This window comes from Canis aureus, chromosome 19, assembly GCF_053574225.1.
Source record: "Canis aureus isolate CA01 chromosome 19, VMU_Caureus_v.1.0, whole genome shotgun sequence".
NCBI lineage: Eukaryota > Metazoa > Chordata > Mammalia > Carnivora > Canidae > Canis > Canis aureus.
In genome coordinates, this window is record NC_135629.1 from 7,396,561 (window position 1) to 7,419,031 (window position 22,471).

At 42.0% G+C, this 22,471-nt stretch overlaps 1 protein-coding gene across 1 annotated transcript in view; it reads right to left on the reverse strand.

The window, feature by feature from the left end:
* Nucleotides 1-9,540: 9,540 nt before the first annotated feature.
* Nucleotides 9,541-22,471, reverse strand: part of SYN2 (synapsin II) — a 203,153-nt gene continuing 190,222 nt past the window's right edge. The window contains exons 11-13 of the mRNA XM_077857785.1: nt 17,156-17,216; nt 12,869-13,088; nt 9,541-10,450 (exon numbers count right to left, since the gene is read on the reverse strand). Coding sequence (XP_077713911.1) covers nt 10,315-10,450; nt 12,869-13,088; nt 17,156-17,216 — 417 coding nt within the window. The 3' untranslated portion in view covers nt 9,541-10,314. The remainder of the gene's footprint in view (nt 10,451-12,868; nt 13,089-17,155; nt 17,217-22,471) is intronic.

The window sequence follows — 22,471 nt, forward strand, 5'->3', positions numbered from 1 at the left end:
TAGATAAATACCTAGTAGTGCAATTGCTGAGTCATAGGGTAGCTCTATTTTTAATTTTTTGAGGAACCTCCATACCATTTTCCAGAGTGGCCTCACCAGTTTGTATTCCCACCAACAATATAAGAGGTTCCTCTTTCTCCACATCCTCACCAACATCTGTTGTTTCCTGAGTTGTTAATTTTAGCACTTTTTACTGGTGTGAAGTGGTATCTTATTGTGATTTGATTTGTATTTCCCTGATGCCGAGTGATGTTCAGCATTTATTCATGTGTCTGTTGGCCATTTGTATGTCTACTCTGGAGAAATGTCTATTTATGTCTTCTGCCATTTCTTGACCAGGGTTTTTGTTTTTTTGGGGTGTTGAGTGAGATAAGTTCTTTATCGATTTTGGATAGCAGTCCTTTATATGATAAGACATTTGCAAATATCTTCTCCCATTCATAGGTTGCCTTTTAGTTTTGTTGACTGTTTCCTTTACTGTGCAAAAGTTTTGTTGTTGTTTTTAATCTCAGTGAAGTCCCAATAGTTCATTTTTGCTTTTGTTTCTCTTGCTTTGGAGACATGTCTAGCAAGACGTTGCTGTGGCTGAGGTCACAGAGTTTGCTGTCAGTTTTTTCCTCTAGGATTTTGATAGATTCTTGTCTCATATTTATTTAGGTCTTTCATCCATTTGAGTCTATTTTCGTGTAGGGTGGTAAGAAAGCAGTCCAGTTTCATTCTTCTGCATGTGGCTGTCCAATTTTCCCAACACCATTGAGAGAGACTTTTTACCATTGGGTATTTTTTCCTGCTTTATCAAAGATTAGTTGACCATAGAGTTGAGGGTTCTTTATTCTGTTCTGTTGATCTATGTGTCTGTTTTTGTGCCAGTACCATAACGTCTTGATGATTACAGCTTTGTATTATGCTTGAAGTCTAGAATTGTAATGCCTTCAGCTTTGATTTTCTTTTTCAACATTCCTTTGGCTATTCGAGGTCTTTTCTGGTTCCATGAAAACTTTAGAATTGTTTGTTCCAGTTCTGTAAAAAATGTTGATAGTCTTTTGATAGGGATTGCTTTGAATGTGTAGACTGCTTAGGGTAGTATGGACATTTTGTTCTTCCAATCCATGAGCATAGAATGTTTTTCCATTTCTCTGTGTCTTCCTCAATTTCTTCCATGAGTGTTTTCTAGTTTTCTGAGTACAGATCCTTTATCTCTTTGGTTAGGTTTTTTCCTAGGTATCTTATGGTTTTTGTTGCAATTGTAAATGGGATCAATTCCTTGATTTCTCTTGCTTCTGCCTCATTGTTAGTATATATAGAATTGCAATGGATTTCTGTGCATTGATTTTATATCCTCCCTCTTTGCTGAATTCCTATATCAGTTCTAGCAATTTTCTGTTGGGGTTTTTGTGATCTGTGAAGAGTGAAAGTTTGACTTCTTTGCCAATTTGGATGTCTTTCATTTCTTTTTGTTGTCTGAATGCTGAGGCTAGGACTTCTAGTACTATGTTGAACATTGGTGGTGATAGTGGGCATCCTGTTGTGTTCTTGAACTTAGGGGAAAGGATCTCAGTTTTTCCCCATTGAAGATAATATTCACTGTGAGTTTTTCATATAAGGCTTTTATGATATTGAGACATGTTCCCTCTATTCCTACACTGTGAAGAGTTTTAATCAAGAAAAGATGTTGTACTTTGTCAAATGCTTTTTCTGCATCTATTGAGAAGATCATAGGGTTCTTGTCCTTTTGGTAATGTGGTGCATCACATTGATTGATTTGCAGATGTTGAACCACGCTTACATCCCAAGAATAAATTTTACTTGGTTGTGGCGAATAATCTAAATAGCCAATAGGTTAAATCCTACTGGCTAGTCTGTTGGTGAGAATTTTTGCATTCATGTTCATTAGGGATATTGGTCTGTAATTCTCCTTTCTGATGGGACCTTTGGTTTTGAGATCAAGGTAAGGTTGGCTTCATAGAATGAGTTTGGAAATTTTCCTTCCATTTCTGGTTTTTGAAACAACTTCAGAAGAATAGGCATTAATTCTTATTTAAATGTTTGGTAGAATTCTGCTGGGAAACCATCCAGCCCTAGACTCTTGTTTGTTGGGAGATTTAAAAACAATTTTTTGTAAAGATTTAATTTCTTTACTTAACAGATACTGAGAGTGAGAGAGAACACAGAGAGAGAGGAAGAGGCAGATTCCCTGCAGAGCAGGGAGCCCTATGTGGGGCTTCATCCCAGGACCCTGAGATCATGACCTGAGCTGAAGGCAGATGCTTAACTGACTGAGCCACCCAGGCACCCCTGTTGGGAGATATTTGATTACTGATTCAATTTATTTGCTGGTTTTGGATCTGTTCAGGTTTTCTATTTCTTCCTGTTTCAGTTTTGGTACTTTATGTTTCTAGGAATGCATCCATTTCTTCCAGATTGCCTAATTTGTTGGCATATAATTTCTTATAATATTCTCTTATAATTATATTTCTTTGATGTTGGTTGTGATCTCTCCTCTTTCATTTATGATCTTATTTATTATTCCTTTCTCTTTTCTTTTTGATAAGTCTGATTAGGAATTTATTGATCTTATTAATTCTTTCAAGGAAACATCTCCCAGTTTTGTTGATCTGTTCTACCTTTTAAAACATTTCTATATCATTGACTTCTGCTCTAATCTTTGTTATTTCTCTTCTCCTGCTGGATTTAAGCTTTCTTTGCTGTTCTTTTTCCAGCTCCATTAGGTGTAAGGTTAGGTTGTGTATTTGAGGCTTTTCTTGTTTCTTGAGAAAGGCCTGTATTGCCATATATTTCCCTTAGGACCACTTTTGCTACATCCTAAAGGTTCTGAACTGCTGTGTTTTCATTTTCACTTGCTTCCATGTATTTTTCAAATTCTTTAATTTACTGGTTGACCCATTCATCCTTTAGGGGGATGCTCTTTAGTCTCCATGTATTTGTGGTCCTTCCAAATTTTTTCTTGTAGTTAACTTCAAGTTTTAAAGCATTGTGGCCTGAAAATATGCATGGAAAATCTCAGTCTTTTGGTACTGATTGAGACCTGATTTGTGACCAAGTATGTGAGCTATTCCGAAGAATGTTCCATGTGCACTTGAGATGAATGTGTATTCTGTTGCTTTCAGATCAAATGCTCTGAATATATCTGTGAAATCCATCTGGTCCATTGTGTCATTCAAAGCCCTTGTTTCACTGTTGATCTTCTGCTTAGATAATCTGTCCATTACAGCAAGTGAGGTGTTAAAGTCCCCTATTATTGTATTATTATCAATGTGTTTCTTTAATTTTGTTATTAGTTGGCTTATATAATTGGCTACTTTCAAGTTAGGGGCATAAATATTTATAATTGCTACATCTTCTTGTTGGATAGACACTTTTGTTATTATATAATGTCCTTTACATTCTTTGGTTTATTTTTTATTTATTTATTTATTTATTTATTTATTTATTTATTTATTTACATTCTTTGGTTTAAAGTCTAATTTGTCTGATATAAGGATTGCTACTCTAGCTTTCTTTTGATGTCCATTAGCATGATAAATGGTTTTTCACCCCGTCATCACTTTCAATCTGGAGGAGTCTTTGGGTCTAAAATGAGTCTCTTATAAGCAGCAAGAGGGTCTTTTTTTTTTTTTTTTTTTTGCCAGTCTGATACCCTGTGTCTTTTGATTGGAGCATTTAGTCCATTTACATTTACGGTATTTACTGAAAGATATGAAGTTAGTGCCATTGTATTACCTTTGTAAAGTTGCTGTTCCTATAGATTGTCTCTGTTCCTTTCTGGTCTTTGTTACTTTTGGGCTCTCTGTTCACTCAAAGGATCCTCTTTAATATCTCTTGCAGGGCTGATTTAGTGATCACAAATTCTCTTAGTTTCTGTTTTTCCTGGAAACTCTTGATCTCTCCTTCTATCCTGAATGTCAGTCTTCCTGGATAAAGATTCTTGGCTGCATATTTTTCCCATTCAGCACGTTGACTATATCATGCCAGTCCTTTCTGGCCTGCCAGGTCTCTGGACAGGTCTACTGACACTCTTATGTGTCTGCCCTTGTAGGTTAAAGACCTCTTGTCCTGCACTGCTTTCAGGATTTTCTTTTTATCTTTGAATTTTGCAAGTTTCACTATAATATGTTGAAGTGTTGACATATTTTTATTGATTTTGTTGGGGGGAGGGTGTTCCTTTGTGCCTCCTGGACTTGAATGCTTGTTTCTTTCCCCAGATTAGGGAAGTTCTCAGCTATAATTTGTTCACATAAATTTTCTGTCCCTTTCTCCTGCTCTTCATCTTCTGAGACCCCTATTATCTGGATGTTATTTCACTTTATGAATTGCTGAATTCTTGAAGTCTCCCTTTGAGATCCATTAGTTGTCTTTCTCTCTCTTTTCAGCTTCCTTATTCTTTCATTATTTTATCTTTTATATCACTGTCTCTTCAGCTTCATTTAGCTTCATTGTTAAAGCCTCTATTTGTGACTGCATCTCAGTAATAGCATTTTTAATTTCAGCCTGATTAGATTTTAGTTCTTTCATTCATACAGTAAGGGGATTCTCTAGTGTCTTCTATGCTTCTTTCAAGCCCACCTAGTATTTTTATAATCATTGTTTTAAATTCTAGGTCAGATATTTTACTTATATCTGTATTGATTAAATCCATGGTGGTGAGTATTACCTCCTGTTCATTCTTTTGGGGTGAATTTCTCCATCTGTCATTGTGTCCAGAAAAGAAAGGAGGAAAGGAAAAGAAAAAAGAAAAAAATCCAGCAAAAACAGCAATAACGAAAACAAAAACAAAAACAAAAACACAACAACTTCAAGAAGTGCTTCTGCTATATTATGCATACAACCTGTTGTTGTGTTTTAGCTGCTCTTTTCTGTTGTACCTTCCTCTACAGAGTTCCTCCTTGCTATAGTGCAGTGTTTGGGCCTTTATGTAGGGAACTTTGATTTTTTTTTTTTTTTTGACACGATAAGCCTCGCATCTGCCACATTCTCTCCCTCCAACTGTACAGATTGTTTCCTTAATCCTCAGGTAATCTTTCTAGTTGTTCAAAATAGTTGAATGTTGATTTGATTTAGCTTTTGGAGACCAGGATTATCCAAGAGAAGCACATCTGATATAAATGATATATAAAACTGGAATTCTGGAGAGTAAGAACTGAGGCAAGAAGAAATTTTCTTCTTCTATTCATGTGTTCTCACCATGGCCTGAGGCAGAGGACAGAGACCTGCCCAGGGCCCAGGTGATGCTTGGTGGTGTAGACCACTAGGATTTAGCAATAAGCCAAGTGCCTTCCAATTGAGTCTCCTGTGTTCTTTTCATCTTCCTTATCCATTCATCTATTGTTGGATGCTTCAGTTGTTTCCCTATCTTGGCTATTGTAAACACCACTGCAATAAATAGAGGGGTACATATATCTTTTCAAATTAGTGTTTTCCTTTTTTGGGTAAATACCCAGTAGTGGAATTGCTGGGTCATATAGTAATTCTATTCTTAATTTTTGAGGAAACCCCATCTGTCTACACAAGTTTGCATTCCCAGGAACTGCACAAGGGTTCCCTTTTCTCCAGATCCTTGCCAATGCTTGTTATTTCTTGCATTTTTGATTTTAGCAATTCTGACAGGTATAAAGTGATAATTCATTGTGTCTTAATTTGCAGTCCCCTGATTATTAGTGATGTTGAGCATCTCCTAATGTGTTTTGGCCATTTGTAGGTCTTCTTGGAAAAATGTCTATTCAGATCCTCTGCTCATTTTTTAATTGGATTATTCAGGGTTTGTGTGTGTGGTGTGTGTGTGTTATAGGTTCTTCATATATTTTGGATATTAACCTCTTATGGGATATATCATTTGCAAATATCTTCTCCCATTCAGTAGGCTGCCTTTTTGTTTTGTTGACAGCTTCCTTTGCTGTGCAGAAGCCTTTTATTTTGGTGTAGTCCCATTTGTTTAATTTTGCTTTTGTTTTATTTCCCTTGCCAGAGGAGACATATCTAGAAAAATGTTTTAATAGCTAATGTCAAAGAAATTACTGCCTGTTTTCTTCCAGGAATTTTGTCTAGAAGAACGGCTCTCACATTTAAGCCTTTAATCCATTTTGAGTTTATTTTTATGTATGGTGAGAGAAAGTGATATAGTTTTATTCTTTTGCAGGTAGCTGTCCAGTTTTCCCAACACAATTTACTGATGAAGCTTAGCTCAGTTAATCTTTAAAATAATCTCCTCAGAAAGGTACTACTGTTCTAATTTCATAGCTGAGAAAATTGAGACACATAAAAGCTATAATCAAAGTCAATTAGCTAATAATTAGCAAAGCCAGAATTTAAATTCAGATTTGATTTTAGCCCCTTCCTGTGGCCCAACACTGTCTCTTCCATTTCTTTCCTGGCTTCTAAAATGTTCTGTAAGCCTAGGCCTCCCTGGAGGGCTCTTGGAAGTGAAACCTATTCATTTATCTTACGAAGGACAGTGTCTCAAATGGCCCATCAGACACCTAGAACTGAGACTCATTTACTGTTATTACTAACTTTCTTCATGACCTTGGCCAGCTCCTTAAGTTCCCTGGGCCTCAGTTTTCTCAATTGTAAAATGAGAGGATAGGACTAGATGAAACCTCCAGCTGTAAAATTCAGTGACTGTATTCTGTGTGCTCACCCCATTTCTCTAGTGGGCATGTCTCCTCATCCTGTGGGCTGCTCACAACTCACTAGTAGGGTGCTCCCCTTCTCTGACACTCAAGCTAGAAGTATGCTCCACCCCCATAACACCTACTGCTTGTTGTACTGCTTGTTGCATTTTACATTTATTTGGCTTTTTTTTCATTCTCCTTCCACATCTTATCTGAATTTAACTGAATTCCACAAATATTTTTATTTCTTTAACTTCTATATAGTATTCCAATTTATGAGTAAACCACAATTTATGTTCTAATTCCTCCATGAGAGACAATTGGTTGTTTCCATTTTTTCATAAATGGTGCTGTGACTAATATCCTTTTACTTGCCTTCTTGAGTACATGTGCAAGTGGATGTCTAGAAATGGAATTATTGAGTAATAGGGTTTATGCATTAAATATTGCCAAATTGTTCCCCTAAGTGGTAGTACCAACATATGTTCCCATGTGCAATGTGTAAGCATTCTGACTCCTATTTCTTTACCAATGCCTATCAAGCTTAATTTTTTCCCAAACTAACATTTTGACTGTGTATGTCTTACAGCACTGATCACTTCCTTCTTTATATTTGTATATATGCTACCTTCTCTACTGGATGGTAAATTTTATAAGGGCAGAATTTTTGCTTAATCCATTTTTATATTCTTCCGACAAAATGTGTTGAGCTTAGTAAATATACAAACAAGAGTTGTGAGCAAATAAATATGCAGAATTAGTTAATCTTGACCCAAGGAGATGGGAAGTTCCATGGGGCTGGGATGAAGTGTTGTATCCTTGTTAATCTGGGGTAAAGATATGGGTAGGGAATCCCCATGAGCTGCCTAAAGGGCTGCAGAGTGGTCATGACTGGCCTACAGACTGAAGGCTTCAAGATCTATGTGGACTATCACCAACCTTGGAAGATCCCAGGTTTAGATCGTTTATTTTTATCACAATATTAAATATTTATTGACTGTGGTGAGTGGCAAATTTCCCAATCTCTGAGGCCAGCTTTATTATGTGCCAAGAGGAGTGTTTCTAAATGGAACTCCCCCACCTCTGACCCCACCCCATTACTAAGGGTTGAGTAGAATCCATGTGTCCTTTGGACTAGGGTGCTACATGACCTATGGTAAATGCCTCCCCTTTTTGTCACCCTAGCAGTTCCTGGCTGACTCATTTTCTAAATAAGCCATTTGTGGTTTTTGGTCTGACATCACATGTGGAAGAATGAGTAATTTTTTAAGAACCAGAACTATATTCAATCAGAATAAGATACATTGTGTATGTTACTCATGGTTCTAAGACAAGGGGTCAACACTAATAAGTTCTCTGACCTTCTCCCGCTGCTCCTTTCCTGGGGCCAATGTATAGAAAGAAGGTAAAAGAAGGAAGAAGGTATAGATGTGAAGAATTTTTGTGTGTATTTCTTATTTTGCTTTCACATGACATACAATTTAATAAAATTATATCTTATTTCCTTTGCTAGATTAAATAAAAATAATACAGCAAAATTGTCAAGGTCATGAGTTATACTGCTATACTGCTTGGATCCAAATCTCAGTTCTACTGCATGACAGCTCGGTGAATTTGATCAAGTTATTGAATCTTGATGTGCCTCCATTTCTTCATTTGTAAAACAGTAATAGTACCTATAATATAGGATTCTTGGAGGGAGTAAATGAATTGATATATGTTAAGTACCTTAGAATTGTGCCTGAAACTTAGTAAGCACTATGAAAATGTTAGTAAACATTTCTTTGACTCCATCACAGTGTTTATGCTCATAGTAAATGCTCAAGAAATGCTTTTTGATGAAATGAATGCATTCTACTAAACATTTTTAGAATTGAAGGGACAGAAATGACCACAAATGGCAGACTCTTGTTTGGAAATAGAAGGAACCTTGAAGATCAATTCCCTGGAGTGTAGGGAGTTCTCTGCCCCCCACCTTTTTCTTTAGTTTAATAGTTCATTCTCTAGTTATGTATGTTGTTGAGGGAGGAGGGCTTCCACACACCTCCCACCCCACCCAGTGAGCCACTCAATGGGAAGTTCTACTTCCGATTTTTTGTAAGAAGGAGGTAGAGTTCTGGATCCTTGAACCTTGAAACCATGGGCTGAGTTAGAAAGGAGACCCTGGTGCCAGAGAACTTCACTCTCTGGCCTTTCGGCATCTACTGCTTATGAGGAGGGTTAACAAGATAGCGGCATTCAGTTGAGTATTATTTTGTTGAGTCAGGATGGGTATGTGTTGGAAATTATATAGATATAATGTTAATATACTGGTTTCCATTTATTAGTGCAGATGTGGTGCTTGTCTTCACAGGATTTGTAATCTTTGGGAGCCTACTCTTATGTGAGCTGTGAAGAAGCCAGAATGAAATCCCTTGTAGAGCCCACCCTCAATCACAGACCTCTTTAGGATGCCTGAGGCCAGGCTTGTGGGATTCCATTCCTCAGAGCTGGTTGGTCCAGCCTCATTGGCACCACCATGTGGCTTTGGGTGAGGAGCTTGATGGACCAGACAAGTAGGTCTAACTTGGATGCCATAGGAACAAGGGTGCTATGCTTACTAGAAAGGCCACAAATTTAGTAAAAGTGGTAGAGATGTTGAGTTACCAAAGGAAGTTCAGTTGTCCTGCAGGAAACATTCACTGGAAGATGTCAAGGAGGCCCAGCATATGTGACATCTAAAGGATAGCCATGCTCTCAACCACTTGCATACAGTCAGTCACACATAAACACATTCACAAACATACTGGCAAAAACAGCTTCACTCTCCTAGACTTTTCCCTTCCCTATACTTGCAAGCACACACGTATGTCTCACATATACTCTCTCAGCCAAAAGGGTGGCCTAGGGGATCCCTCACAGCTGAATCAAATGCTGGTTAATGCTGCTGCTTTTATTACACCAAATGTCTTAACATTTATTTGGAGATGAACACAAAACTTGGCATACTGCTGTTACAGTGGCATGCATTCTCTACAATGCAGCTTCGGAGCTCAAGATCACTGCAGCACGCACATAAGAACTGCTCTCCGGAGGAGAGAAAAGGTAGGGGGGATCTTGTTCTCTCCAGTATCGACAGACTAAAGGTGCTTTGCCATGAGAGTGGTCGAGGAATCTATTGTGTTGGGCAGGTGTGTTTTAAACAGCTACACATGTACGACACGGAATCCAAGTGTGGGTAAGTTCCTAACACTTAGAGCCAAGAGCATTTTGGGGTAAGTATATCCCCAAATAGGCAGCACTGACTAAACCGCGGGCATGCTTAGCACTGCATCTGAGGTTAAGCTACCAAGAGTCCTCAGTGAAGGGAATCCTGTTTCATGAAGAAGAATAAGACATGACGGCGCTGTCACAATAAGGCCACTAAACTCACAGCAAACGATGACCTCAGAGGAAGCGCTTAGGACTACAGGAAAGCAGCTCTATTCTCTCTGATGTCAGGTGCCCCTTGCTGGTTAGGCACTCGCCCTGAGACTTTCGCATGGTCTTTTCTGAGCTGCACAATATCACTTAGCACAACGGAGCAGAGGAAAGGGCCACACACATCAAGGTCATGGGACACCACCAAGCGTGGCTGACTATTGGCAAATGTCTCAGATAGATGCCTTTCCCAGTTGGGCTAGGTGCCCCCGTGTTATCTGGAGAGCTAATCTGAAAAGAGGCTGGCAAAGGACTTCCTCAAGCTCCGGATGGTCTCCGCTTTGGCTTCATCCTCATTGGCTGAAGACCGGAAGAAGGAGGATTCAGAGAAGCTGAAGGCATTTGTCAGGGACTGCGACTTGCTTGAAGATAAAAACCAGAGAGAATGTGAGAGAGGGTGTTCCCAGTGAGGGAGGGAAAGACGGTGACATGAGAATATACAACCGAACCCCACTCCCACCCCAGGGAGACCAGGGTGACGGAGGAGAAAGCCAGTGGAGTGCTGCCAGGACCCGGGGAGGCCCCTGTGCTATCATCCTCACCTTCAGTGCTGCTAAACAGAAAAGGATGGGGGCAGTGTGGGAGAAAGGGAGAGGGGGGAAAAGAGAAAGGAAAGAGGGAGAAGGAGCGACTTAAAAGCTGTTTCTTATACTTAATGCTAAACTAAATGGCTTACAAGCTACATTTCAGAGGTCCCAATTGGTAAGTACTAATCTAGGAATCTCATACCTTTTCCTTCTGATTAAATATAGCAACTAGGGGACCTTAGACTCTCTGCACTCTCTTTTCCATCAACTGTCTAGTGGTGAAGCCAGCATCAGAAGACCTGGGTCAAAGTGTTGGATCTGCCCTTCACTCAGTCTTGTGCTTCTCTGGACTTGGTTTCTCATCTGTCATGTGCAGATGTTTTGTAAAATGCTCTCTAGGATTTCTCCGGTCTTTATACTCTGCTTTTTTTTCTCTGATTCCAAATAAACTTGGAATAAACTAAGGCCTCAAGTTATCTGCTTTTAAAATGGACATGACCATCCTTTGTAGCCTTCCTCAGAGGAGCCCTAATATGAGGTCGGTGCAGTTCAGGATATCCAGGGGCAAAAGAGATACATATCAGGTGTACACAAGGACGTTAGGCAGTTTTCTCATTAAAAACTCAAATCACACACATTTTAGGAATCTATTTTTCCCCTGAGACCTAGGGATTCAGAGAGGAAAAAGACAAGAACGTCAAAGGGAGGCCAAACCCAGTACTTGAGAAGAAAATACAAGGTATGGTATCTCCAGTGGTCTCTCATGTCTCCCTGACTTTCACTGTCTCTTTCCTGATGATTTCTAGCTATAGAACTCTTCTCCTGATGTCTTAGGGCCCCCAACCCTTCTCTACATTTGGTGTCAGTCCCCAACATTCCCTTCTATGGGAGTGTGAGCAGTTTCTCTCCTACAGTGACTGTGAACAGATGGCCTTCCATTATGGTTGAGGATGAGCCCCAAACATGCTGGCCTCTGGGAAGGAGGGCCTCCTCTGCATGCACAGCCAGGGGCATGGCATATAAGCCTCTTGCTTGTTGGCTCTATTCAACAAATTCAGCCCAAAGGCAGTGACAACCCAAAGATCAGCCCTCAGACTAGGGCTAGAATTGACTAATGAGAAGGTAAGGGAGATTTTAAAAGTCAGCATGCAGAAAACAATTGGATTGAGGGGAGGTTATGGGGCAGGTGAGAGGTGAAATGTGCCACTGGCCAGAGTTGGGGAGCAGTAGTGGATAATGCCCCTCCAGTCATGAGGGTTGGAAGACCCAGAGAAAGTGGTCATCTGGACTACCTGAGCCTGAATCCTAACCAAATCTCTGAGCAGTTTATTCAACTATACATGACCAGACCATGTCTAAGTAGCTTTCTTTTCTCCCTCCCTGAAGATTCCCATCACCTCACTCTGAGAAGCACAGATGGATCACTCCCATCCCTGCAGGCCATACCTGTCTCTGCTGACAGTGATGACAGAGGTCTGTGTGGGGACAGTGGAGAGAGGTATCTCTGGTTCTAGGGGAGAGGGCACCATCCAACTCAGGTTCTTTCCATCCTAAGTACAGCTATACTGCTTCCCATGAACCCTCAGTTCTTCCTCTGAAGCAGGACTGTGTAGGGGGAGCTTTTAAGGAGTGAGGAAGACCAAGAAGATGGAGTTCCTCAGGGTGTCTCTAGCTGGGCCTTCCTTTGATGGCCACGCCAGAAACTGACCTCCTTCTAACAAAGCTGAAGGTAAAAAGTTGAAATGGATTTAACTACTTCCCCCTTTTCCTTCTGGGCAGCCTTGCTGATTGCACACCCTAAATTCTGAGTCAGAGGCAGGAAAGAGGATTTTTTAAAAAAAATTTTGACACACACACACACACATGCACACACGCACAGAAAAAGGAATGGAAAAAAGAGTGGGAGACAGGATTTAAAAAGAAAGAAAGAAAGAAAGAACCACTCTAAGCTAATATAAGAATAGGAAAAGGGCAGTAACTCTGCCTTATTGGCATTCCCCAGGAAGAAAGGGGAGGGTTTGAGCTTTTAGCTAGACCTTAGACTTTCACTTCCTTCTTTTCTACCCTCCCCAATCAACCCCAACCATACCCCCAACCAAAAAAATAACCCAAAACCAAAACCAAAAAAAGCCCCACAAAAATATCTGTAGAAGAAAGCCTGAACAAGGGTGCTTTCTAGCAGCTCTGGAGCCTAAGGCCGGTGAGGAGGGGCAGGAAGAGGGGAGGGGAAGGAGCTGCTGAGTTGTCTCTTACTTGAGCTGTGGGTGAGGCTGGGGCTTCTGTGGTGGAGCAGCCGGGGGTGGCTGGGCCTCTGCCAGGGAGCTGCTGCTGGAGGGTGCATCTCCGTGGGTGGTGGAGGAAGAAGAGGAGGAGGAAGAAGAGGAGGAAGGTGGCAGTGATGGTCCAGGGGGAGGCCGGCGTGGAGGCAGCACCTTGCCTGGGGGTTGCATTCCTTGGGGTTGCCCAGGGCCCCCTAGGTTCAGTACAAGAAAAACTTCATAATTTAGCCGTATCAAAGGGTTTCCTTATTAGAATCTATGTCTTAAAGGGTGAGGTTAGTTAATTATCAAAAGGATAAGCTCTATTATAAGAAGCTACCCGAGGCTCTGTAGGGCTCCAGAGCCAGTCCCTGGTTTCCCTCATACATCTGCCACTACTTGCTCCTCCTGAGACACACAGCACCTCAGGCACAGCAGAAATCAGGAGGACAAGGAAGAAACCATGGGATGAGTGGCCCTGACCAGAAGCAAGCTTTTTTACAGAAGGCCCCCCAGAACAGAGGGACCCCACCGTTCTTCCCCAGAGGTTCCTCAGGTATAGGGCAACCTGCCCCACGGTTTACTGGGAGGTCTCAAGTTCCACACAGTAGACGCAGTACAAAGGCAATGGAAAGAGCACAGGCTTTGAATCAGAAAATCCAAGACACAGTCTATTAGTGACTCCCTGAGCAAGTCAGCAAACTTCTCTGGGCCTTAGTGTTTATAAACCATCAAACTATGAAAAAATAATCTCTAGTCTTAGTTGTCTTTCAAGATTGGTAGTGTTTCAAAGATGTTAATGGACAAGAAAGTTCTTCAAAAAGTATTGTGTGCTTAAAAAAAAAAAGTATTGTGTGCTTTATGATCATTAATGATCACAGACTTGCATTGTTTTTACGGAGCAGGGCCTTGTCCAGCTCCTGACCTGCACATGTCTGATTGCCATGCTCCGCCCAACCAGGGCTTCATTTTAACATTAACTCAAGCACATGACTAGGGGAATCTTCTGTTTCCATGTACTCTTTTGCCTCATAGTACCATCCTCAGGAGCCTCTCCCCTCTCCCCAGTGTATGTGGTGAAATTCTCCAGAAATCCAAGTCCTATTCTCCCCTGGGGTTGTTGTGGTCACCATCCCACAAAGAAGCAGCCCCTTACCCTTATCCCCACCCCCAAAAGGACCAGGATACCATTCTCTCAGCATAAGACAGAAAACCACCTGGTGGCCTGGAGGGAAAAAAAGGCCATCCTCCCTCTGGGGCAGTAAGGCAGTAAGTATGATACCTGCTTGCTCAGACTTAGGGCCGGGGCAGGGTGGTGGTGGTGGTGGTTCTTGCAGTCCAAAGTCAAAAGATGCCCCCATCAGTACATACTGACTAGTGGAAATGATGCATAATTGGCCTGAGAGATCCAACTTCTCAAGTCTCACTCTCAGCATCCACGTTCATGAGCCCATTAGAAGGAGCAGGCTTATGGAAACTCAAGAGCTAAGAGAGTTGTGTTGTAACTTAGTATCTTAGAAACACCAGAATACCCATACCCTCTGGAGAGGCAGAATTATACATCAACATCACTGTGCACCCCTGATTATCAGCGCCTCTCCTTAATACATGGCGTGGGCTCCACTGTATCAATTACCAATGAATACCAGAGTTAGTTTTACATAAATAAATACATAAATGTAATTTGGGATTGAAAACTTGAAGTTCCAAGTTCAAATTGGATAACCAGTGAAGATGAAGCCGACAGACCAGCATATTTCATGTTAACCAGTTTTTGCCTCTTCCAAAGTTTGGCATCATTTGTATTAGCCTTTTCTTGCAAAGTACAGCAGGTGGATAGCTCAACCTCTTATACCAGGAACCTGAGTTCTTTCCCACTTGCACAGAGATACTTGAATAGCCAGAAACTTTACAACTTAACACTGAAGACAGATATAACTTTTCCTTTATTGCACATTAAGCTGTACAAGAGAGTCACAAAAGAGAGGTACTTAAATCACACTTCCAGCATTGGCTGAGGTTTTCCCAGCTGGATTGGTACAAAAAAAGGGGACAACATCAGAAAATAAATGGATACAAAACACCTGAACAGCAATCCTATACTGTGACATGGATGTCCCCCAGGCCACAGAGTTCTCCCTTAGCATGCTGCCTGAGGGCACATGATAGTCAGGTTATGCTGCCTGCTTCCATTTGGCAGTAGGAGCCCTAATCAGTTTCTCCCCGACCTGAGAAACTTTGGCTAACACCACTCTGGAGCCTGACTGAATTCAAATGGCAACTTTGTATTTGTGGCTCACAAATGTCACATGAAAAGCACCTGAATGTTCACACTGATAACATGCAGAGAAGCAACACCACCATCAGCTCACCACTTGGACAAAAAATAAAAAATACAAAAATAAAAATGTATTCCTCCATTCTGGGAAATGTTGCTTTATTCCTTTCTACCATTTCATCAGATTGGGAGGTATTTAAGGACCTGATTCTTATGCAACTCACCTGGAAGTGCATAAATGCATATATGTATATATTTACAACAGATCGATCACCATCACCATCTAAGGGAGGGATCACAGATGAGAACACTCACACTCAGTGCATTTCTCTGTAGCCTCAGAATCTGCCAGCAACCAAAGGAGAAACTAGGGCATGTGCCCTTGACCCATACATCATACTATCAATACTATTTATTCCTCAGACCTGGAATCCAGAACGGTAACATGTCAGCATAGAAGTGAGAGGAATGTAACAGTAGAGCTAGAAGCACTTATTTAAAATGGAAACTGCTGGCATGAACTCCCACGGACCTCCATCCTAGAGGAGACCACTCAGTGCCTGTCCCAACCTGGCTAGGAGATGGCAAGATGAGGCACTGCTTTCATTAACTGCCTCAGCATAGCCCAGGAACTCTGTGTCAGAGGAAAGAGGACAAACTGGTGAGGCTTCTTCAAGAGCCATGGCTGTGGAGCCTCTGCCCCAAACACACCCAAGCTAAAATCAGAGATAGGTCTTTCCAGGAAAGATAAAACACCCCATTCTCTGGCCTCTGGGGGGGCTCTTCTAACAGCTGAAAATGAAGGCAGAAATCTACCTCATAGTTCTGTAGGCAGTGTACCCACTCTGTGAAATGGGACATTTCTCATTTGGTCTCATGATTGCCTAGGGAGAGGTCAAGAGCAAGATGGTCGAATCCTTCTCAGACTTTCAGTAGCTTCCTGCATCCTATGTCCAAAATTGCTAAAGAATCATCTCTGTACATAAATCAGGCTTTGGGGAATACAAATCAGCCTCAATTCCACAGAAGCACATAATACAGCCAATTCAGAAACAGCAACAAAGGAAAAACAACTTAGGGGACTGAGATCAACACACAGAAAATACTCACAAGTTCACTTTGATATTGCACATCAGCGGCCCCATTCTTTTTTGTCTAATCTCATAGCTATAGTTAATAATAAAAAAGAAGGTACACTGGGATATAAAGTACAAAACACATTCCCGGAAATAGCTTGTTCTTTATATTTCATGTCATCACTAAAAACACAAGAGCTCTACAGGCACAGCCAGCCTATTCACATAAACTCAAACTGCACCAAATTTTAGCAAATGGAGAAAAAGGTGGATGCCTTCAGATTCAACGGATGAAGCTATGGAAATTAGACCTTGAAAATCTCTTAAACTTCTATTTACCCTAGCCATGCAGAAAGGAAGCAAAAAGCACAATTCGTTGAAGATCCCAAGCACACTCATGGAGGTAAGCAGGGGGTGGGGGGCGCTTTAATCTGAGCCTGGGAAGGTGGAGGAGAGGAGTTGGGTTTTATTTTTGTGGTCTTTGTTTCTCCCCTGTCCAACCCCCCAGTCCTTTTTCACCCCACATTATGTAATACTTTAAAAAATACTATCAAACCACCCAGAAGATAGTCACACTGGACTTGGGAGAGGCACAATTCTTTTGTACACTGTTGACAAACAGCCCTGGAATCACAAGTTATACAGAGAAACATAAGTGAGCATTACAAGCACGAACAGGAACAGGTAAACAACCAGACAGAGGAGCTGACACTGCATAGGAAAACACAGTCCAGTCAGTATTGAAAGAATGCAGAAACGGCACCAAAGGGAGGGTCTGTTGCTCCCTCCCCGCTTTCCTTTCTTTCCTTGTTTGTTTTTGGCTTAAAATTTCTGCTTTGAAAAATGAACTACCAATCACTTTAAGAAGCTTGGACTTGTTTTGGCCCTACTGCAATGCCATTACAGTCGAGAATATACTGTAAACAACCTTGGGGGGCTGGCCGCTGAGGTGGGGTCTTGCTGGAGTCCGGATCCTTAAGTGTTCCACTCTGGAAGACAAAATGCAAAAGAGATAAAAACAAGACTGCAAGCAGATTCCGAAGAGAAACCCTGTGGCTCCATGGCATGAGTGCAGTGGGATGTGATGGGATCCATGGGATCTGGCCTAAAGGCTTCTGCTGTTCCAGAAATACACTTCAAAGGAGTTCTCAGCCTCTCTGGTGTTGCTGGGGCAAGGTTCCTAGGCAGTGGGCTTGAGACCTCCTAAACCCCCTTTTCATTTCCCTCCTTTTTAGACTTATTCTCTCTAGATGCTCTGGGTCTTCTAACAGCACCTGGTTTCTTCTCTGGTGGCTGCCTGCTGTCTAGTTCCTTCAATACTTACAGGCCCAGCTTCCTGAAGGAAAGGGAGGATCGACACCGAAGTCCAGAGATTGGGTTGGGCTTTAGGCACTTCAGGGCCCTGAGATTAGGAGCTGGACCAGATGATGAGCCCAGATTTGCCTCACTTCTGTGGAATGAACTCTGATGTGGAATCAGCTCTGGAGGTGGCTCTGGGGTCAGATCCACTCTTTGGGCTATGCTGGAACTCCCTAGGGAAGGACTTGGGGCCAGTCTTCTGTTTCCCCCAAGCCTCCTTTACCCAGAGGGAAGGGGTAAGATGTTAATGCTTGTAGAAGTGCTCAAGGCCAAGCTGTTTTTCCTTCTCAGATAGCATAATTACATTTTACCCAACAACATGGCTCCACTCCCATGTTTCCTCTCCTCCCAGCTGTGATTCTGATTATGCCCTGAAAGGATTGAAGATGCATGTGACTTCAGTTTGTCTACCATTTGAATTAAAGGCAGTGAGCAGTTGTAGCTTAAATTCAGTACAAGGGAAATGCTCTATAAAGCCTAAGAGTTGCCAAGTGTGCTCATGGTGATGTCACAGAGGGAGCTGCAGGGGCAGGGCTGTGAAATGGGCTGAGCATGTCCCCAGCATGCTCCCGCTTCCTCTTTCAGTGCTCCTCTCCCTTGTGACGTGCCCCTCAGCCCTACTCCCACATGAAAACTGTTTCTTCTCCTGTTCCCCATTTCCTATGGGCCTCCCATTCTCACCATCAGTCTCCTCTCCAGCCTTTTTCAGCTCCACTCAAGAAGAACTGAAGTGTTACCCTCTCCAGTGTCATGGTCTTTAACACCATTGTCTAAAACTATTTTACTAAGAGGATTTGGGGCAGTAGGAGGCAGAGGACCTTTGAAATGTCCTTAGTGCCACCACATCAGAGGGTACCTGTTCTATCTACAATCTCCACCCTCTCACAGATCACAGCAAGCACAACACTTGCCTTCCCATTCTTCCAAATACTGTCATGGGATCCAAGATGCTTGGTCTGAGCTCTGGCACCGAAATACCCACCACCAATACATCACCTAGAGACCACACCATCCAGTCAGGAGCAAGACCCATCCAATCTTCCCTCTCAATATCTATGATTCACCACCTTTTCCTAACTATTGCTGGTCAAGCCTGTACCATTTCTTGCTTAGACTACTAGGCAATGACTACTACTACTACACTACCAGATAGTCTCCTCTCTCTCTAATCTATCCCGTGCCTACCTAGTGTCCTCTTATGCTCCTTCCCTAATTGTGCCACTTTACTGCTTTAATAATTTATAGCTAATACTACCTATGTGCCAGGTACACGATGGGCAGTTTGATATATTGCATACCTCATAAGACCTCTCTGAGGTAGATGCTATTATTATCAACATCCCTAATTTTTAGACAAGGAAATTGAGGCCCAACTAAGTCAGGTAATTTATCCAGGGTCACACAGTAGAGGCTAATGCAGCTGGGCTGTGAGGCCAGGCAATCTGATAGTCATATTTTCTTCTATTGCCAGCAGGATGACAACCTGCCAGCAGGATGACAACCACATCCCTCAGGCTGACATCTAAAACTTGCTTCAGCATGGTTGGAATTGGCCAATCTAGCCTTCTCTCTCCCTCATGTCTTAAGCATACTGGCTCCCTCCAGGCCTGATCCCTCACTGTTTATTCTCAAGGCTAGAACACATAATTTTTTGTGCTGAGTACCCTACAGGAATACTTTTGCACCTGTTCTACCAATCCCATCCAAAACATCTTAGATGTCTAAGTAATTTTCTTCCTCATCTATGAAATCTTCCCTTCAGCTGCCCCTTTTGACTGTGATCTCTTCTCTGAAATCCTGAAACAGCATATAGGAAACTCATACTACCAAAGAGGGTCTTTGTAATGCTGTGTTGTGATCCTAAAGCCTAGATGATATGCCCAAGAAGACTGACACATCCTTCAGGCACAGACTATGTATCTTCATCTTCTCATGAATTCTTAACAAATGCAATGCCCTTGTTTTTAAAGAAAAATAGGGACATATGGCCTGGAACAGGAACTATTTATTTAAAAAGTTAAAATAGTTAGAATTAGGAATATTTTGAAAAATTCAAGACTATCATCATTTTACCAACACCATCAAGCATAGGGCTGAGTATATAAGAGATCCTTAATAAATGCTTGTTAAATAAATGATGCAAGTAAAATAATGGTGAAAATCCAAAAAGGACTAGAGTATAATTCTTTAGGAGAGGCATATTGTTAGATCATAGAAGTTAAACCATGTAAGTATTTGGTATCAACTCTAGTGAGCAGCTCTGAAAATGCTCAGGTTAGGGAACTAAACTTGAGGCCTGCTATGTGTACCTGTATATCAGGTACAGAAGGTAAAGTTAAAACAAGCATCAAAGAAGCAGATATTGCTTCCATCAAGACTTCCTAACCCAAGGACATTTTAAGCCTAAGAGTTCATTCCCACTGTGATCTCTTCTTTCTCATGACCTGGTTGGCAGCCAGTTAAGTTTGGGGCCAGGATACAGTGTACAGTGTTTGATAAAGGGTGCATAGATAACAGGGTGGCCTTTCTACCTGGGCTTCTGGCATGCTAAGATGGGGCTGGGGTTCAATCCCCCTCCCAGCCCCCAACCACCACCACCACACACACACATTGCTGCCTAGGTCTCCAGCAGTAGGTCTTTAAGACTGGATAGCAGAGTGACTGAGGAAGTTGGGCTTTTGGGCTGTGAAGACCTTGGGTTCAATCCAGGTGTGCCACTTAATTGCTTTGTGACCTTGGGCAAGTTATTTCATCCCTCTGTACCCACTTCTTTTCAAAAGGTTTCTGTGATGTGAAGTGAGATTATCTATCTTTCTATCTGTCCATCCATCTATCAAGATATCTATAAGCACTGGCCTCTGTAGTTTCTAAGTAAAATACAATAGATGACAATGATATTGATGAGGAATTTCCTCTGAAATTCTGTTACCCAAGTCTTATGCCCATGATGGAATACCCCTTGCAGTGCTCTATTCGTAGGCTTCAGAGAACCTTATTTAGTTGTGATAGTAAAGCCTCCTTTGATCTCCCTGACAATCTATCAGTGTTATGGTTTCTCATTGCCTGAGAAGAATACTCATACGAAAGACAGCAAAATTCATATTGTTTGTGGAGCCACTATATAGGCTCTTGCCAGTCTCCTTCCCTGAGGCCTCACCCCATACCACGCATGGCTGCCAATCATCTCAGGCATTGGTCAAGAACAGCTTAAGATGTTCTCCTCCAAGAAAATTTTTATTTTTAGATAGAGTTATGGAAAACCATTTAATAAGAGATCAGAACCAGGACCATTGGGCAAAAGCTTCAGAAAGGTAGAATTTCAGTTATAGGAAGAACTTTCTATAGTAAAATCAGTGGAAGAGGTTATCTTGGAAGGTGGGTGTGTTCCTGTAGAGGCTAGAGAATCAGCTGACCAAATATCGTAGAGAATATGCCTTCACTAAACATGAGATATATTAGGTGAACACTATGGTTCCTTCTACCCTGAAATTTATGATTCAGGGGGAGGGGAGGTGGGGAGAGGAGAAACCCTTTAAAATCCCATAGATTAATCTCTAATGGTAGAACTCCAGACACTCATTGGATGAGTTGACAGAGTAATCATACTAATGAAGGCTGGCCCTGGCTCTCCTCAGCTTCAGAAATATATAAATAAGACATGGATGAACTGATCCCAAAAGTTCCCTTCCAAAAGCTTCAGAGGAAGAGCTCCCAGAGGCAGTCCTTTGAACTGGAGCCTGGGAATATGCCTTGGCCACCCTTCTCTGGCGCCTAGGAAGCTTCACCCTTTTCTGGCTCCACAGAAGTTGTGGACTGAAGACTTCCCAGGGACTATGAGGGGTAGAAGAAGAGTCCCCTAGGACTGTCCGTTGCTAGGCTGAGACTCTCTGGCTCCACCCATAAGCCATCCATCTGTTGGGGCTGAGGGCTATTCCCGTGGGGTTTGGCTACCATGGGATCTGTCTCCAGTCACCAAGAACTGCCTGGGATGCTGAATTCCACAGAAGTCTGGCCACTCTGGCGTCACTGTCAAAGACTGGACTGTAGCCAACCCACAGCAGGAGCTCATGGCCAGACTGAGCTGCAGTTTCCCTCAGGAAGCTGAGTTGACTCAAACAGGTAAGAATGTGTAGTCCAATGTTTGTGCTTAGCTGTACTGAAAAAAAGAAGGGCCTTTTTCCCTTATAGTCAAAGGGAAAGCCTTGGCAGCAGCATAAGGGAGAAAAAAAAAACCCAAACAATTATGGCTTTATAGAATGATAACAAGCTCAGAGGGTCTCCATTTATAATGCTGCTGCCAAAAATTTGATGCAGTTAGAGGGGCTTCAGTGTCTCAAGGAGGGGAGGGCACAGGTCCATTGCTCTTTTAGCTGATAAGCCTCACAAGAGAGCAATGCAACCAGTTCTGGCTGTTCCTTTAAGGGGGACATCAGGCAGCCCAGGTGGCTCAGCGGTTTAGCGCCACCTTGGGCCCAGGGCCTGATCCTGGAGACCAGGGATGGAGTCCCATGTTGGGCTCCCTGCATGGAGCCTGCTTCTCCCTCTGCCTGTGTCTCTGGCTCTCTCTCTCTCTCTCTCTCTCTCTCTGTCTCTCATGAATAAATAAATAAAATGTTAAAAAAAATAAGGGGGACATCAGTGGAATTAAAATAGATACATGGAGGAAAAATGGGTACCTGGAGCTGTACCCATGGTGAGAAGTATGGAAATGACATCTTTCCTCATGTGACTTTGGGAAAGTTACTTAATTTCTGAGTCTCAGTTCCTCAAACAGATCAATTGCAAGGATTAAGTGACCTAACCATGGAAGCACCTAAGACTGAGTAGAAGATCAAATGTAAATCCGATCAAAGGTCAAGGAATAATGGGCATAGTGAGCTTCCTG